This window comes from Giraffa tippelskirchi, chromosome X, assembly GCF_054371585.1.
Source record: "Giraffa tippelskirchi isolate mGirTip1 chromosome X, T2T-mGirTip1v1.2.pri, whole genome shotgun sequence".
Taxonomy (NCBI): Eukaryota; Metazoa; Chordata; class Mammalia; order Artiodactyla; family Giraffidae; genus Giraffa; species Giraffa tippelskirchi.
The window spans coordinates 20,114,789-20,133,653 of NC_137289.1; the positions used below are offsets into that span (position 1 = coordinate 20,114,789).

At 49.8% G+C, this 18,865-nt stretch overlaps 1 protein-coding gene across 2 annotated transcripts in view; it reads left to right on the forward strand.

Annotated features, from left to right (window-relative positions):
• The first annotated feature begins 11,684 nt into the window (after nucleotides 1-11,684).
• Nucleotides 11,685-18,865, forward strand: part of HS6ST2 (heparan sulfate 6-O-sulfotransferase 2) — a 348,242-nt gene continuing 341,061 nt past the window's right edge. For both annotated transcript variants that reach the window (XM_081563812.1, XM_081563813.1), the window contains exons 1-2: nucleotides 11,685-12,112; nucleotides 12,970-13,488. In XM_081563812.1, the coding sequence (XP_081419938.1) occupies nucleotides 11,685-12,112; nucleotides 12,970-13,488 (947 nt within the window). The remainder of the gene's footprint in view (nucleotides 12,113-12,969; nucleotides 13,489-18,865) is intronic.

The window sequence follows — 18,865 nt, forward strand, 5'->3', positions numbered from 1 at the left end:
GATTCTGGGGCAATGATAATGTTTTTCAATATGAATGTCAATTATATGTGTGTTCAGTTTGTGAAAATTCAAACTATGCACTTAGCCTATGTTCCCTGTTCTTTATGCATATCATACTTCAATATTGAAACATGCGTACAAAACACACATTTTGGTTTTTCATAAAGAACTGACATAAAACAACACTATGTATTTTTTATATGTCTATTCTTATATCACTTGCATACCAAAAAGTCCCTTAACCTACAAAACAAACTGAAACCAGCAATTTCCCTGAGGGAAGGCAGTGGGATTATATGTGAGTCAAGAGAATTTTTGTTTTTTCTACAATATTTGAACTTTCATGGAGTTTGCAGTCATGAATGACTTGGATCATTAAAAACATGAAGGTGAAAGAAAGAGTATGGGCTTCCAAGGTGGCCCAGTGGTAAAGAATCTGCCTGCCAAGGCAGGAGACGAGAGTTTGATCCCTGGATTGGGAAAGTCCCCTGGAGATGGGAATGACAACCCACTCCAGTATTTTTGCCTGGGAAATCCCATGGACAGAAGAGCCTAGCAGGCTACAGTCTATAGGGTTGCAAAGAGTCAGACACGACCTGGTTGGGCTTCCCTGATAGCTCAGTTGGTAAAGAATGCTCCTGCAATGCAGGAGACCCCAGTTCGATTCCTGGGTTGGGAACATCCACTGAAGGGATAGGCTACCCACTTCAGTATTCTTGGGCTTCCCTGGTGGCTCAGCTGGTAAAGAATCCACCTGCAATGTGGGACACCTGGGTTCAATCCCTGTGTTGGGAAGGTCCCCTGGAGAAGGGAAAGGCTACTCACTCCAGTATTCTGGCCTGGAGAATTCCATGGACTGTATAGTCCATGGGGTCGCAGAGTCGGACACAACTAAGTGACTTTCACTTTCACTAGTGACTAAACAACAACAACAAAAGAAAGAGTAAAGCATATGTAGTGATCCAGTGTCTTATATGAGGAGAGTACTTCTTGTCCACAGTGGAGGCAGACATTCACGCATGACTGGAGGACACTAAAACACACCTAGCCATCTCTCTGGACTCTTCCATAACAGTAGCTGCCATTTGTTGAGTACTTATTCTCTGCCAGGTCCTGTAAAATGTGCTTTATATACATTTTTTCTCTCTTTTCTCATGCATACTTTACAAGATAGCTGATTAGAATTATCCCCATTGTATAGATGGGAAAAGTGAGGCCCTGCTTGCCTGAGGCCACACAGCTAGTAAGGAGCCGGATGGAGATCCAAATCCTGGTCTGAATCCAGAAAGTGTATTCCTTCCACTGCAGTTGCCAGCTCCTCCAATGGCCTCATTGATTCTTCGGCTGGGATACATCACTGTGTTATGATTCATTTATTCATTTAAAACTCTGAGTCCTTAATGCCTCAGTGGAGGTAACACCTGAGGTGTTCCCCAAATTATGTTCTTCCCCCTTATGTGTTGAAATGCATCTCCAGGCATGGGTGGGACGTCTGGGAGAGTGGGGCTGATATAGAAGGAAAGAAGCAGTGTCCTAGACAGGATTGACTTGAACTGGATTTTGAACTCTCAAAATTCCCCCGAGTGGCTGGATGCCTAGGGTGACTCAGTCTCCTCCTAGGGGGCTCGGCTCAGTCTAGCTTCAAGCCACAGACTTTATGATGTGGATTTGAGCTTGCTGTCAATATGATCCCCCTGTATAGACTATATTAATAACCTTGGTGCAAGTGCTGTAGACATGGAGAGTGAAATCCTATCCCTGTCCAGGAGATTCCAATCCTCAAGGCATAAGGGCCAAGCCATCCATTGAATTGCAAAAGACTTACAATGAAGGCAGCTGACTCGAGCCTGGACTTGACTCGGAATTCACTGAATGCCATGCGGAGAGGGAGCCTGCTCTGCAGAGGTGCTCAGGTTACGGAGATAAAAGAGCAGCCTGCAGCACTGACCAGAGCCTTTGCAGCAGACTTTTGAGAAGGAAGGACAGGAAAAGGACCTGCCCAGACCACTTTGCCTTTGGGGGACTTTTTTACGTTCTTTGACATGAAGAGTGGTCTGTAAATACTCCAAGAGTGATTTCCTTATCATTTCAGATCCATTTCAGGGGTCTTACAAGGAGGTACAGTTCAGCCTGAATCTCCGACTCTACATGTTTTTTTAATCTAAGTATTAGGCTACAAACTCTATTGTATAATAGAGCTCAAAGAAGGTTCAGATAATAAAATAATGCCTTTAGAGTGAATAGTTTATATTATACTCATTCTCCTTCAGTTGATGAAATCTGGCTATATCAGCTACACAGGTTTTGACGAAATTAGTGTTGAATAAAAATTTTCCCAGTTGATATCCACCATAAGATGTCTATTTAGGATGTCATGGTGGAGCATCTAATGCAGATGATAAATCCCATCTAGCCATACTTCCAGATGCATTCCACAAAGAAAACAGCCTCTCCTGCATTCTGGGTTTGCATCATCCTGGCAAATTGTTGTTGTCATTGTCCTTGTTGTTAGCTTGCTACTGCCACAGCATCTTGCATCTCAGCTGGCATAAGATTTGTCCTTGATTAGAGAGCCAGGAACTGTTCATGGAGCAATTCCTTATATGGCTGTCTTCCAGAAGACTCTGGAATACCAAAAGTCAGTTTCTTCTTTGACTTGCTAACAAACTGCTGGCAAGATCTGAACTATAGAAACGTTTAGGGTGAAACGTTTAGAGTGTGTTTTATTTCACTCGAACTGTGTCTCGTTCTGCTCACTCTTCTCCCTGCAAAAGGCACACTACAGTTTGTATCAACATCTACAGCCCCATTAAGACAAATAGTTGATTTTTTAGACCAAGTCAAAAAGCTGCTTTTTGCAGGGAGAAGAGTGAGCAGGACAGACACAGTTCGAGTGAAATAAAACACACCAGCTTGTTGACTTGGCCAAAAAAATCAACTATTTGTCCTAATGGGGCTGTAGATGTTGATACAAACTGTAGTGTGCTTGTGCAACCACACACTGTTCACAGTGTCACACTCTTGGTGCCACAGATGGAGGGTGGCATTTGTAATTGGCAGAGCTAGGACACTTAAATTTTTTTTTAATTCTATTGAAGCATAGTTGATTTACAATGTTGTGCTAGTTTTTGGTGTACACCAAAGTGATTCAGTTACTGATCTATCTATAATAGTTTGCTTTTGTTAATCCCAAACTCCCAGTCCATCCTTCCCCCATGCCCATTCCCACCTTGGCAACCACAAGTCTGTTCTCTGTGTCTGTGAATCTGTTACTGTTTCATAGATATGTTCATTATTCGTGTCATATTTCAGATTCCATATAAGTGATATCATATGGTATTTGTTTGTCCCCACCTGGCTTACCTCACTTAGTATGACAATCTCTAGGTCCACCCATGTTGCTACAAATGGCATTATTTCATTCTTTTTTATGGCTGAGTGCCATTCCATTGTATATATGTACCACATCTTCTGGAGCTAGGACGCTTTTTGTACAACCTCATTGACAAGGAAGGGACTGGGTCACTGGGCACACACACTGGCTGTATTTCCTCACATCAGTGGTAAGCTCTCTGAGAACGGAGACTGGTATCTGTTGAATATATTGGGGTACCAGGTAGGATATAGTTAGTGCAAAGAAAACATTTTAAAATCATATATTGTCAAGGAAGGGGACAACTGACATCTCTTGAGCGTCTACTCTATGGCAGATCCTCTGTGAGGGGCCTTGTGACGACCTCGTGTTGGCTTGCGTGCTTGGGGGTATCAAGGGAGTGGTCAGCAGTGACAACTCCACATCAGCTGTGTGCCCTTGACCAAGGTCCTTCGGCCCTACCCAATGCCATTTCCCCACAGATAAAGTGAGGGCAAGAACAGCTGCCTTGTTGAGCTATTTTGAAGGTCAAGTCAGTGTCCATGAAAATATTCGGTAAAACAAGAAGCCTTAGACCAAATATTATTGTTATTGGACTCTGAAGAGAAGTTTTAAAAATGAAGAAGCCAATGTCCCAGCCTTCCAAAAGGTTATTGCATAGCAGAGTGGACGAAGTTGCTTAAGACACTTCCAAAAAAAATAACTGTATCAGATAGTGTGGGTGGTGTCCCAAGGTTGTGTGTGCATTGAGTTACGCAGTTTGCAGTGTCTGCATCTATGCTTCCCTCTTTACTATTAACAAAGTTCAGGCTCTGAGCCCCTAACCTCGATCTCCTTCAGTGTCCTCAGAGCGTGTGCCCCCCCCCCCCGATCTCTCTCTGCCTAGGATGAGGACCATCTAAGTTTCTTGATATTCCATTTGTGGACAGGATGACTCACTCTCCAGCTCATGCCCAGACGTCTTGGAGCTGGATGAGCATCACTGGGACACTGGACTCACTGTGGAGATTGACAGATTTGGGTTCAGGTCTCAGCTCCACTGGGCTTCCCAGGTGGTGCTAGTGGTAAAGAACCTACCTGCCAATGCAGGAGATGTAAGAGACACAGGTTCGGAACCTGGGTCGGGAAGATCCCCTGGAGGAGAGCATGGAAACCCCACTCCAGTATTCTTGCCTGGAGAATTCCATGGACGGAGGAGCCTGGTGGGATACAATCTATGGGGTCGCAAAGAGTTGGACACGACTGAGCACAACAACAACACAGCACAGATCCACTACTTCCAAGCTGGGTGGCTCTAATCTTGAACCCCATTTTATTCATCTGTGAAATAAGTACAACTAAAGTAACCACCTCACTGGGCTGCCAAGCATGTTTTTTTTTTTTTTAATCTATTTATTTGGCCATGCCAGGTCTTAGTTGCAGCATGCAGAATCTTTTAGTTGTGGCACATGAACCCTTAGTTATGGCATATGGAATCTAGTTCCCTGACCTGAGATGGAACCTGGGGCCCCCTGCATTGGGACTGCACAGTCTTAGCCACTGGGCCACCAGGGAAGTCCCTTGCTGAGCATGTTAATTGAGAGAGCGCATCTGAAGTGTTTAGCCAAGTGCTTGACACATAATAGGTATGGAGTTGAGGAGGTCTTCCTGGCATAGTCTGCTAAGCATTCTGGAGTCAGCCTACAGGTGACATCACCACGGCCAGCCATCCCTGACCATGGTGCAGAGCACTGGAGCTGGCATCCTTGACAAAATGTCTCCCTCTCCTCAATTGCCCCCCATCACAATTCTAACCCTTTATTCACTCATATCAACTCTTCTGACTGGGTACTGCAATATTGTCTTCTCTGTCAGCTAAATATTTCACAAGATGGTACCTGCTAAGGCAGCTTTCACCAAGTTCACCACATCTTTCACCAAGTTCACTTCCCTCTGCTGCTCTAAGCTTGTAGCTTTCTGCATTCTCATGCCTTTTAGTGAAATCTGGATTTTGAAAATACCTACATAAAAAAGTAAGTCCTTTTCTAGGTTTTGCTCTCAAGCCCAGTTAAGTCTAATCTGGCTCCCTCTGATTAAAAATTAATTTTCACTTAGGCCGTGACATGTATGATTTCTCTAAACTAATTTTTCTCTTTTCCTGGGTTGTTCTTATAGAACCTCCCTCTTCAAGCCCATTTGGGTGACAAAGAGATCCTTTTTCTGGCAGCCACTTTGCCCTCAGAGGCTAGCTTCCTCTAAATCCTCCAGATTGCTCTGAGTTATAATTTTCAGCTTTTGTATTTTATTATTCAAAACTAGAACTCCCACAGAGACTAGCCAGGAGATCAGCAGTGGGTGTCCTCCTCTCTTGCAAAGATCCCACAGCAAGCAAACAAGTAGGAGGCTGTGGGCCAGGCAGGGCCATTCTTGCTTTTGTTATTACCATTATTAAAACCTACCTAGGGCTTTTGTGTCAGTGGGAGGTCAGTTCTCAACATTTTTCCCTAATCCTTCAGTTTCGACGTTACTTTCCAAGTCAGCAGAAGCCCGGAAGGTTTATTTTCAAGTTTCTCTCTTACCCACATGATCGAAGAAAGTTGCCTCCTTTGGCTTTTCTGACTCAGCCACAAGCTTGAGGTCATCTTCGGTAGAGCATTTTTGCCTTCACAAAGGCTAGAGAGAATGCGGTCCATCTTCAGCTCTTCCTGGTAGCTGGCATAACTTAGATCACAGCAAGTTCCTGCTGGGACTGGTCTTTAGTCTTCGGAGTCATCTGATACAGTTCCTCCATTTACCAAGGTCAGGAGCTAAATCCTAGAGAGGTCCAAAGACTAGCCCAGGGTCACACAGTGAGCTGGAAGCAGAACTAAGACTCAAACATTGTTTTCTTCGCCTCCAGCTTGGCGCTCTTTCTACTCAGCCACTGGGAAAGGGTGTTGCTGGCCCAGCTCTGGCTCACGCCGGATGAACACAAAACTGACCGTGTTTTTCATGACCGCTCTGGTTTGCCCAGCTGATCAAGTTGAAACTGCTCTGGCCAAATAGATCATTAACTTTTGAAGTGAACAGAGTTGAAAATTACTGTCAATAATTTAGAGTGGGGCTGGCCCTGTAAGTTCTGCACATACTTAAAACCCTCCAGCTCAGCTCCCCAAGCATCTCCTCCACTGCCATTATGCCTGTTTCATGGTGTCTCCTGGTGGGGGTCATTTTTCATCCCCTTTTGTAGATGTCTCCTGCCAGGGTTCACGTGGACATTCCTCAGTATGATTAAATGGGTCATTTTATCCTTTCGTCACCCAGGGGACACCAGCTCCAGAAAGCACTGGAGAGATGTGAAGGGAGGGTGAGACAAGAAGGCAGGCAAAGAAAATGGGGTGGGGGCAAAGGCAGCCCCACCCCCGTCATTAAATATGTGTATGTTACTGTTGTGGAAAATATAACCAAGAGCTCAAACCAAAGATATTCAGAGTCAAAAGCGAAGAGTAATGGACATTTACACAAGGTGTACTCTTTCCAGGAACTCGACTGAGTACCTCCCACAGATTGTTTTAGTGAACGCATATTACATCCGAGTGAGGTTGTTTTAGCCCCATTTTCATGGATGAGAAAACTGAGGCTCTGAGACAGCTCAGAGAGCCCTGATGAAACCCCAGGGCAAGGTGCTCTCCAAACCTGTGCCCTCTCCTTTTTAAAATAAACTCATTTGAGATTGGCTTCCTCTTTATTCTACCCCTAAGTCAGCTTTTGGAAGGTACCTGGTCAGGCTATTTTATGAGTGGAGACTGAGGCCCAAATAAGCGACATGACTGTATCAGGAGTGGAGTCTGACCTGCTGCCCCTGGTGGTTGCCAGGCCTTGGCTCACCATGGCTTTCAAAGTCCTGCCTGAACAGACTCCTCCAAAGGCTGTCGGTGAGAAATGGGGGTGTCACTGTCGGAGAAACCGTGGGCAGTTCTCATCAGGAGAAGGCCATGGGTCTGATGTTCAGAGCTGACCATGAACCCTGGTCCAGTGCTTCTTTCTCTTGCCTTTGCAGCACGCGTTCATTCAGCACACACATTACCCCTACATCCTCCTCCTCTTTTAATTCCTTCAACCCCATGTGTTTTTTAAAGGCTAAACAAATAAATTCAGTGCTTCATGGGAGAAAAATAGATAACCATTGAGAGCGCTGTCTATAACACACCGAACCTGTTTAGAATATTAAAGTCAAATTTCGGAGCAGTGCTTTCATGAAGCAGTGCTGTTCATTCAGTTTGGAGAGATGCAGAAAAACAGCAATGAAGTGACAATAGTTTGCATGTCTTCAATCGTGGTGACAAAAATCACCTATAATTGAGAGTATGAGCTTTTGTTGTTTTTTTTTAAATTAGTGACAGCTGGAAAGACAGCTTTGAGGCAAATGCTCGGGGTAAGGGGAAAGCCTATTTTCTTAGTGTTTTATACTCTATAAAGAATGCCATCACTTTAAAAAATAAATTTATTTACTTCAGTTATTTGCCAGCACTTTCTTTGACATTAAGTTTCCACTGTTTCTGTTTCAATCTGAACAGGGGACCCTGCTGTTACCCCTGTCACATAGGCTCAGGACAAGTCCAGCTGCTGATGGCCTCATGGGTCCCCACCATATGTGACTGTTACAGAAAGCAGGAAGGACTGGGCTCTGCCCTGAGATGAGGCGCTGAGGGTTTGGCAGCACTCTGGCCCTTGAAGAAGACAAGAAAAGCAAGTGACTTACTATATTAGAGCAGGACAATGCCCTTAGGGCACAACATCGACTGTGACTTCTTACGAATAGGGCAACTGAGCCCAAGAGCGAACAGGTGTCTTCCTCACGGTCATACAGGGTCCTGTTCTCAGTAACCCAAGTCTCTGGACTCCCAGGCCACGGCTCTCTCAACCATCTCCTGCTCTCCTCTCAGTCACCAGCAACCAAATGCGTATTTGGGAGCACACTGCTTAGTATGCAAGCCAGCTTGACCTTTATGCTCCCAGAATTGGCAACCTTTTGTGGAAACCATGGGAGGACAAGGTTCTGGATCAATAATGAAAAGAACGGCACACTGTGGAGACAGCCAGAAGCCCTGCTCAGACTGCAGAGTCCTCCTCATGTTCCAAGTCCTGAATCCCAAATGTATACACAGACGACCACTCAGGCTGCCCTAAGAAAGAAGGTGCAAAACCATAGACCTGTCCCTCACCCCAATCTCCAAAAGAGGGCTGATTTCAGAGTATGAGCATGTGTGCTAAGTCGCTTCAGTTGTGTCTGACTCTTTGCAACCTCATGGACTGTAGCCCACCAGGCTCCGCTGTCCATGGGATTCTCCAGGCAAGAATACTAGAGTCGGTTGCCATTCCTGACCCAGGGATCGAACCTGCATCTCTTATGTCTCCTGCATTGCAGGTGGATTCTTTACCACTAGCACCATCTGGGAAGCCCTTCCAGAGTATCAGGATCTTTGTTACTCAATTCCTGAGGGGAACCAGTTCCTGGAAGATGGGCCCAGCCCAGCATTGCAAGAGGTCTTGGAACATCCTACCAAGGCCCAGGCACGAAGGCCCAGGCATGGCCTCAGGAGAACGTGGCTCTCAGGACACACACGGGAAGAATTCCCTCTTCTTAGCAGGGAGCCTCTTCACCCCAGGAACAGTCCTCTGAGACTTGTGAGTTCCCCTACTTCCCCGCAGACAGTTTCTTCCCACTTTTAGGAACCCAGATATATGAAATCCACCACGAGAGAGTCATTTCTTTATTTTTCTTACAGGATAAGGGTAGAGGAAAGTCAGAAATGCAAATACTCTCCAGTGAGTTGGTGTATACAGTCACACTAGAATATACTCAGGTGGCTCAGTGGTAAAGAATCTGCCTGCCAATGCAGGACACTCGGGAGACGTGAGTTTGACCCCTGGGTTGGGAAGATCCCCTGGAGGAGGAAATGGCAACCCCTTCCAGTATTCTTGCCTGAAGAATCCCATGGATGGAGGAGCCTGGCGTGCTCCAGTCCGTGGGGTCGCAGAGTTGGACACGACTAAGTGAATGAGCGCACACATCTGATCTCAGAAGCCGGACTTCACAGCCTCATCCTGTTCCTTCTTTGTGCAGAGCAAAACTACCAGCCTGACTGCTCCTTCCTCTGAGAATCAGATTGACTGTGTGCGTGTGTTCCTCTTTATGACCTAAATGAGTACATCCTGACTGTTTCCTGTACTGGTTACCAGTCCCCCACCCCCATCCAAGGCACCTTCCCATGTTCCAGTCCCACTGATCTCTCTTAGAGCAGGAACTCCAGAGTTCTTAAGAGTCACTGGGGGCATGAATGTGTGACCCACTGTCTTTCAGAAGTGTTTCTCTGGGGACCCATTGAATGTATTGGTGGGTGGGAGGTGGTCCTCATACGGCACCATGAAGAGAGCCACCTACTGAAGAGACCAAAGGGGTCGAATGGGTGGCCTGGGAGCAGGTAGGGACAACTGGCAGGTTGAGCTCCTCAGCGATCCTCATGGCTTCCCTGGCTCTCCCCTTACCTGCCCTTGCAGATGCATCCCACAAGCCTGGGGGCATCTGGGGAGCTCTCTGGGAGGCCTCTTGAGGTCTGCCTTGAAAGTTGCTGCACCTGACTCCTTAGTCTGACTCCTTCATCCATCAGCTGATCCCCCCACCCACCCCTCCCCGGGATCCCCAGATAGGTGAGATGCCTGAAATGCAGGATTCTCAGGAATCCCTCATGCTTGCCGCCAGACGAAGGGACTCTCAGTAGCTTGGGGGCCACATGGAAGTCCAATCAGGACCGGGGACGTCTGGGGAGGAGGTAAGGGCAGGGGGCACAGCTGTGAAATCGCCGGAGAAGTGCCCCTGCCTTCACTGGCCCATAACTCAGTTGGCACATCTGAGCTTAGAGCAGGCTGTAAACACTGCCTCATATTTGGAATTGCCCAAACCCATCCCTGGGAAGCCATGGTGGCTCAGCGGTAAAGAATCCACCTGCAATGCAGGAGATATAAGAGATGGGGGTTCAATCTCTGGGTGGGGAAGATCCCCTAGAGGAGGAAATGGCAACCCGCTCCAGTATTCTTGCCTGGAGAAATCCCATGGACAGAAGAGTCTGGAGGGCTACAGCCCATGGAGTCTCAAAGAGTCGGATGTAGAGACTAAACATCAACATCAAAGGCCATCCTCACAGTGACCCAGATGGTCAGAAAGGAATTAGTCCTATTTTTACAGCAGAGGAAACTGAGGCTCAGGAGGGGGAAGTCATAATCCCAAGGCTGCCCAGCAAGCGAATGACAGAATCTCAGGTCTGGAGACCAGTGCTTGCTGCCTTACTGCACAGAGAGAATAGACGAGGGATGAACACAGCTCAGCAAGGGATCAAATGTTCTGAGGGAGATCCTGGGAGTGCCTGTCTCTGGAGGGACTTACTGCCACCCCCAGGACTCAGCTCACGGCCCCCACCTCCCCAACAACACTGTTCTGAGACACCACTGCCAGCCAAAGCTCCTTCTGCAGAGGTGGGACTGGACACCGGTGGACACTCATTCACAGAAATACCAGTTCCCAATACCTGATCAATCAGATGGGAATAGTCAGAGTCCTGAGTCCTGGTACCTTGTCCTAAAGGGACATTCCTTCTTTCCTTGCCAATCCTTACAGTGCTGGTCCTGCAGCCGAAGAGAGCCTTTCCGGACACTTGGCTTGAGGGCGCTCTGCACCTGTTTATTAAAAGAGGTGGCGTTAGGAAAGGGATGGCTTCCTAGGTTCAAACCCTCAGGCTCTGCTGTGTGACTTTGGGCACATTCCTTTCCCTCTCTGGGCCTGCTTCCTCATTTGTCACACCACCTGGGATTAGATGGCCACCCCCCCTCCGCCATGTAGTATTTAATCATGTGCCTTTCTTTTAACGAATCTTATGAGTGAAGCCTTCCTGTAGGCACAGGGCTTGATGCTGGGGATTGAGAAAGAATAGGGAAGTAAGGACCAGTCCCTGCTCTAAAAAAGCTCAAATTCTCATTCTGAAACGTTTTTTTTTTTGGTCATGCCTTTCCTTCATGCTGACTTACCTTTTCAGAAAATGCCCCCGCTTCCGTTGGAGAATGGAAATTGGCAAGGAGAGAGGGGAAAGGTCCAATTTGCGCCTTTGCTATTTTAGGGGAGGCTGAAATTACGAGCCAAAGTGTAGTGATGTGCTCACTAGAGTGACCCCCGTCCCCCCAAACAGGAGAAAACCCAGGTCTTCTGCTTAAGTGGTCTGAGCTCTTAGGCGTGAGGCATTATTACATAAATTCAAGCTCGCTCCTGATCCTTAGTACCCTGAGTTGCCTGAAGGGGGGAATGGCACTGCCTGCGTGTGCAGTCCGGGCGCTCGGGCTGCCGTTGCAACCGGAGCGAGGAGCGCCCGCCCGCACCACCTGTCCCCGCCGGCATTCCAGAGTAGAGGCCGAATTGGCAGCAAGCCGGCCCGGAGCAGTCGCCGCCTCAGTCCGCGCGGGCCCTCCTAGGGGTGTGTCTCGCGGATTCAACTCCCAGCCGCTCCTGGACGAGCCCCTAAAGGCTTCTTCCTCTCTGGCGGGAGCCGCGCGCGCCCCTCTCTTTGCGCTACTGCTCCGAGGCCGCCGCAGGCGGATGCACGACCTCAGGAGACGCTGGGACCTGGGCTCCCTCTGCCGGGCCCTGCTCACCCGGGGCCTGGCCGCCCTGGGCCACTCTCTGAAGCACGTGCTCGGCGCGATATTCTCCAAGATTTTCGGTCCCCTAGCCAGGTACGTTTTAGGCGAAAGCGGGACTCGCGCTTCCGGGCCAGGGCGCGCGGTAGCGGTGCGGGAAGGGAAAGCAACCGCGAGGAGAGGAAAGGGCGCAAAGTTCCGGCTGGCCCGCGGCGGCCGGGCTCGGGGGCTCTGGAGGGGAGCGGCGCGCGTTTGGCTACGCCGCGGCTCCTTCCCCGCGCTTCCGCGGGCACCCTTAGCGCAGCGTCTCAGCCAGCAAGTCGGGTTGCTCGCGGACCCCCTTCCCCCAGGGGAACCTCCGAACGCCGGGCTCTGAGCTCCCTCGAGGCGGCCCCCAAGGTGGGCAACCCGGTGCGGGCAAGAGCGGGCTTCGGAGGCGCACGGGGAAGGAGCCCGAGATTGGGCAGGCGAGGAGGTGGCGGCGTGCGCGCCAAGGGGACTGGGGGCAGAAGCGCCGGGGAGAGTCCGGTGGGCGAAGCGGGATGGGGATGGGAGCCACGGAGCCACCGAGAGTGGAACAAGATGCGCGGAGGTTCGGACCCGTGGTATGAGTTGGGGAGTAGGGCAACCGGGGCAGGCGGGGTCCCACGGGTACGAAACCCCGCGAAGCCGCTCCAGAGAGCTCCGGTGCGGGGAGAGGGCAGGCGGCCAGCGGTAAGGAGTCGGGGGTGGGGGGGAGGAGGGGTGTGCGGCAGAAGCCACAGCGCTGAGCCTGCCGGGAAGGAAGGAAGCGGGGAAGGGCGCCGCCGCCGCCGCCGCCGCGGTGGAGTACTCGGTGCCGAAGGGAGGGGGAGAGGGGAGCAACCGCGGCGCCAGGGGAGGGGGCGGTGCGGGCGCGCGGCGAGCGCGGGCTGAGCTGCGGGATTGACGTAAGGAGCTTGGGTTTCCCCCAGCGTCGGGAACATGGATGAGAAATCCAACAAGCTGCTGCTGGCTTTGGTGATGCTCTTCCTATTTGCGGTGATCGTCCTCCAATACGTGTGCCCCGGCACAGAATGCCAGCTCCTCCGTCTGCAGGCGTTCAGCTCCCCGCTGCCGGACCCGTACCGCTCGGAGGATGAGAGCTCCGCCAGGTTCGTGCCCCGTTACAATTTCAGCCGCGGCGACCTTCTGCGCAAGGTAGACTTCGACATCAAGGGCGATGACCTGATCGTGTTCCTGCACATCCAAAAGACCGGAGGCACCACTTTCGGCCGCCACCTTGTGCGCAACATCCAGCTGGAGCAGCCGTGTGAGTGCCGCGTGGGTCAGAAGAAATGCACTTGCCACCGGCCGGGTAAGCGGGAGACCTGGCTCTTCTCCAGGTTCTCCACGGGCTGGAGCTGCGGACTGCACGCCGACTGGACCGAGCTCACCAGCTGCGTGCCCGCCGTGGTGGACGGCAAACGCGACGCCAGGCTGAGACCGTCCAGGTGAGTGCGCGCCCGCAGCCGAGCGGGGCCCCCGGAGCCGAGCCGGGGAGCTAACCCGGCCCGGCCGGCGGGCAGAGGATCGGAAGACGCGGTCGATCGGTGCGGGGGACCCAGGGAGCACCTCGGCGTCCCTGCAGTGGCGCCCGGGCTGGGCCGGACTGGCGCCTGGCGCCCTGGCGAGCTCGTCCATTCCTCCCCGGGACGGCTCCTGTGTCTGCACACGGGTTGGCCTGCTTGGCGGCTCGGAGTGCGCAGGGGGGAAGCGGCCGGGAGGCCCGGGACGAGCGCCCCCCGGCCGCCGCCGGGACAGGGTACCGAATGGAGATTCCTCACTGGAGCGCCCGAAAGAGCCGCGCTCTCCGTGTAGCGTGCCTGAGCCCCTCCAGCCTCTCTCTTTTCTCTGTGCCCAGGTTCCCAAGCCGCCTTTCTCTTCTTTGACGATCCAGCATTCTTCCCCCTCCTCCCCGGCCTTTCCCCTCGCTTCGTCTATTCGCCTCTCTCTTGCTTGGGATCTTGTCAGCTCTTGGCGGCTTGCTCTTTCCTTCTCCCTCCCTCCGTTTTCCTTTCTCACTTTGCTTCCCATCCTTTCTTAAACCTTTTATGTTTTTTTTTCCTCTTCCTTCCGTACTTTTGGCGCCTCGCTCCTCCTTTCTCTCCGCTGGCTCTACTCTCCTTGGGCGAATGAATGTCCCTCTGCGGCTGTTTGCGGACACCCGGAGAGAGCTCGTGGTACCCAGCTTGCGTCCCTGGCTACTGGCTGCACTCGGGGCATCCCCTGCGCTTTGCGAGTGCAAGCGGCACCTCGCGGGCCGAAGGGCGGGTTGGGACGCTGCTGCGGATCCCGTGTGGGGCTCAGTCTTGAGAAACCTCTCCTGATTTACAAATTCCTGAGCCCTAGAGCAGGGCGCTGCCGGTCCACTTGCTGGGAACCTAGGGCTGATGCTGAAAGAGCTGTTTTATGAAAAGCCAGTCACTTTTGAAACGAGGGCATTTTCCTCCAGCCAGCTGCAATGCCTGGTTGCTGGAGGTCAGGGAGTGCCATAAAGGGGGGAGTAGGAAGGACTCTTTGGGGTGCAATTGCCCCAGTCAGGGCTCCCATTCTGCTACTCTCTATAAAACAGAGAGGGCTGCTGCAGGGGATGCCGGGAATGGATAAGGTGAGTTTAGTTGACATGGCCATGCTCTCTGTCTCTCCACTGAGCTGACCACAGGAGGTTGCTGCTGCTACAGAGGCTGCTTCCCTGGACAGACTCCCCACTCCCTCCTCATGGTGTTGGTACCTCTTGGAATGCAACAGCCAATGCAGGTTTTTCTGTCCAGCCCCAGACAAATGGAGCCCTCCGACTTTCTGGTCATCATTGAGATTTAGAAGAAACCTCACCCCCTCCTCACTTCCCCATCCCTCAGTTTACAGTGTCCTTTCTGAATGCTGGAATCCTGGGAGGATCTGTGGAACCTTCATTTCCCTTCCAGCACTAACCTCCCCCGTCCCCAACCTCCTAAGAGGACCTTGGCCCTAGGAAGGTTGCCACCTCAATCCATTGTGAGAATTGTGTAAGCCATTGTCACCACAAGACTTTAGGGTTTAAGATGTTCACAAACAATTTGGTAATATTGAAAATAATTCCTCTTGTTGATGGAGCCTGTAGGTGTAGTGAGAGGTGCTGATATAAAAAAAGCTCTTGAGGGCAAAAATCGAATTCCACAGTCATGGCTGCGGCAGAGGAGGAAAAATGAAGTCTTGGCCACTGTGGACTCCCCAGCCCTCTCTGGAGTTCCACAGGGCACAGGTGCCTTTTAAAATCCTTTTGGACAGATAGTGTGACATAGTCTGTAAACACACATTATTATTATTGTGATCTTGTGTTTTGATGGCCACTGTCCTCTGGACAGTCCCCAGTGGAAGCAAAATTATTTGAAATGAAATACAATTTCCTTGGTCATCAAAAGGGTGATACCACAGTGCCATCTAGTCTAATAAAGGAAGAATCACTTTCTAAAGAGTTGGAGTTACTTGGATCTTCCGATATTCACCAAAATAAAGTAAAATTTGCTAGAGAAACACGTGGCTAACCCAAGGGCACTTTATTTCCTTAATTCCTACCCACCTCTGAAAATTGTCATCTTAAAGAGTAGTCATAGCTGGAGGGTTCCAGAATTTCCCAGGATGTTGACTGTTTACAGGACCAGTTCTGTGAATTCTGATAATCTGTGTGAGAGAAGGTGTGCACAAGTGTGTGACAATGAGAGTGTGTGTGTATGTAGAAAATTTAGAGACAGAGGCATCTGTGCTGGTGGTGATGCGTGAGGTCGAGGAGCTGGTCTCAGGAGACAGAAAGTCAGCTTCCTGTGTGGAACAGCCTTCCATGACAGCTGCTGGTGGACTCTGTGGTCCACTGAGCTGAACGGAACAGCAGCTCTGTCTGTTTGGGAGTTCTGACGCCTGGGCCTCAGTTTCAGACCAGCCGTGAACCAGCTGCGTGACCTTGGACCTGAGCCTGTCCCAGCCTTGTCTGTGGAGAGTGCAGTCTGCTTCCTGATGAGCTTTGCCATCCCTTATCTCTGCTATGTCTCTGTAAAGTTGCGCTGTCGGTAGCAAGAAGGTAGAGTGGGCAGAAGTCTCCCCATTTATCAGATGAGACAGAAGCCCAAAGGGGTTGAAGGACTTTCTCAAGGTCATTGGACTCTTTAGTGACACAGCAGGGATCTTGCTCCAGCTTGGGCTGATTCCACAGCCCTGGCTCTGTCGACTGCGACTCCATGAGCAAGGTTTTTTTTTTTTTTTTTTTTTTTTTTGTGAAAGCACAGTGAGGTATTTCATGTGAGTCATTACCACAAAGTGAACACTCCATGGATGCTCACTGGTGTTATTATCACCTACATCATCGCCGTTTCCAGTCATTTTTACACATGTGTTTGAACGAGTGATTGGACCAGGGTTGCCGCCGCCATTGGGAGAGAAATAGAATTCTACCTCCCTGAAGCTTTATTTTCACCAGGAGAAGGTCTGGTGGCTGAGTGGCAAAGGGGCGTCTCATTGCCAAGGCAGGAATCACTGCAAAGCTGAGCAGGGTGGGAGTACACTGGGGGCCTGGTGAATAAGCGTTAGGAGGAGCCATCAGCAGCGACAAGGGACACCTTCTGACTCACTACATCCGTCCATGCTGGGGTGGGGGGGGAGCGGGCATGAGAGGCCACCGAGGCTGCAAGCCAAGACCTGAATTGTGCTCCCACTGCTACATTCTAGAAGTGCTCGGGTGATATATAACTGCTGAGTGCAAACGGCTGCCATCATGCTGCCTGGAGAGGACAAAGAGAGTGCTTGGCTGGCAAAAGGCACCAGTTTATTAAGAATCGTATTTGTTTTCAGAAAAAACCTAGAAATTGCATTTCATGCCTCTGTGTGTGAATATGTTGTTTAGGGGCCAGAGCGAAATCCTGCTCGTTCGAGAATTCCCAAGACTGTTTTTGAAAATGTATCAAAACATGGTTGCTGATCAGTTCTTCTGACTCCCAGATTCTGCAGGCTTTTTCTCAGGCCAAATTGCCTCTGTTTGTAGCCAACTCTAGTGCATCCCTGAGTCTGTGGGAGGACCTCAGAATTGGGCATCGAGAAACTGCACCAGGCTTATTCTTCCCCCAGGCACTGTGCTGGCTGGCACACTAGGGTGGCAGCTGGCGGCGGGAGAAGGTCAGCTTCCACGGCTACCCAAGTCAGAGAATCTGATCATCATATTCATGGTGCATCTTAGACATTTAGCATCTTTACATTTTGCAGCAGTCATAGGGGAAGAGTAATTAATTGTTACCTAGAATCCACTGGGTTATCACTGACAGGAAAGGACTATATGGCATTTCTATGGAGCATAGCTTTCTCGCTCTTTTGTCTTCTTTGTGGTCACTCCTTTTTAATACTTGTAGTAAAGGCTTCCTTTTCTTTTCCTTTTGTTTAAAGGTGGCTTTATTTATTTATTTATTTTTGGCCGCGTGGCTTGTGAGATCTTAGTTCCCCAGCCAGGGATCGAACTCAGGCTCCGTCAATGAAAGCACCAAGTCCTAACCGCTGGAGTGCCAGGGAATTCCCAAGGTGGCTCTGTTTTGACACAGCCATGTCTTGGTAAGAAGTCCATAGTGCATGAGCCTGCTCATGGCTCAGGTGCCCATGCTCCACTCCTTCCCTCATGCAGTGAAGCAAGACAACGAGACTGGCATGTGGTACAGGGCGAGGCAGCGAGTGAATGGATCAATTTAGGCGGTGGTGCGGTCCTTCTGGTCCCTCAAGCTGTAGGGCACTGGGTTCTCACAGGTGCAGCTTCAATTAGCCGAGGATGCTAAGAGCTGTTATTGCCTCCTGCCCTGCACAAATGTATTTCCCAGGAGAGGGGGAGAAATTCACCATGATAAATGAACATCTCTGCCTGGATGGCAAATATGTCATTGCAGCCAAGCTCAAAGTTCTCAAGGTGGTATAAAAAGCCATTTGGAATTAGATTTTCTTAATAGTAATTTTAGATTAATGCTGTTATGTGGCAATAAGAATGTTAGAGCTTGTCTTTTCTAGGTATCTGTCATCAACTTAAGTAGCATGAAGTGACATTAAAGAATAGTCACCTCTTCTACCTGTCATTTGTGAAACGAAATTTTGCGAAGCTGCCCATTATATTCCAGGGGAGATGTGTCATCTTTGCTCTCACAGAATTTACAGTAGAACAGAATAATTTGGTGTTTTAGATATTTAATAAAGAAGATGGGTTTTGTTTGAAAATGATTTGAATATCAATAATGTCTTTAAAATGTCATACCTTTATTGGAATACATTTTAAAAATAGAGAAAAGTTCATCTGTTTATGTAACAGTTTAGGTCTAATCAGCAAACTTTGTGGAGTAAGTATTATGACCTCTGGCTAGTGCTGGCAGTTGGAGGAGATTAGAGCCCAGACAAATCCCCAAAAGCCAAGGTCACCATCTTCAGCCTCAAGTTCATGATGGTAAAAGTGCAGAACTATGTAGTATAGACAGGTGGGGAGTGGGGAGGAACCAGTGATTTGGTAAGTCCACCCCCCCTCTGTAAAATGGGAGACTTAAACAGGTTGCTTTCTAAGGCCGTTTTCTTTCTAAAGGATGAGGGGCAGGCCAGAAAAAGGAGAGATCTGTTTGGAAAGGCTTCTGGGAATAGGTGGCTTGTTTTGGGGAAGAAACTGGCTTCTCAGGAGGCGTGGGTTTCATCCCTGGGTGGGGAAGATCCCCTGGAGGAGGAAACGGCAGCCCACTCCAGTATTCTTGCCTGGGAAATCCCATGGACAGAGGAGCCTGGTGGGCTATGGTTCATGGGGCCCAAAGAGTTGGACATGCCTTAGGGACTAAACAATGAACAAAC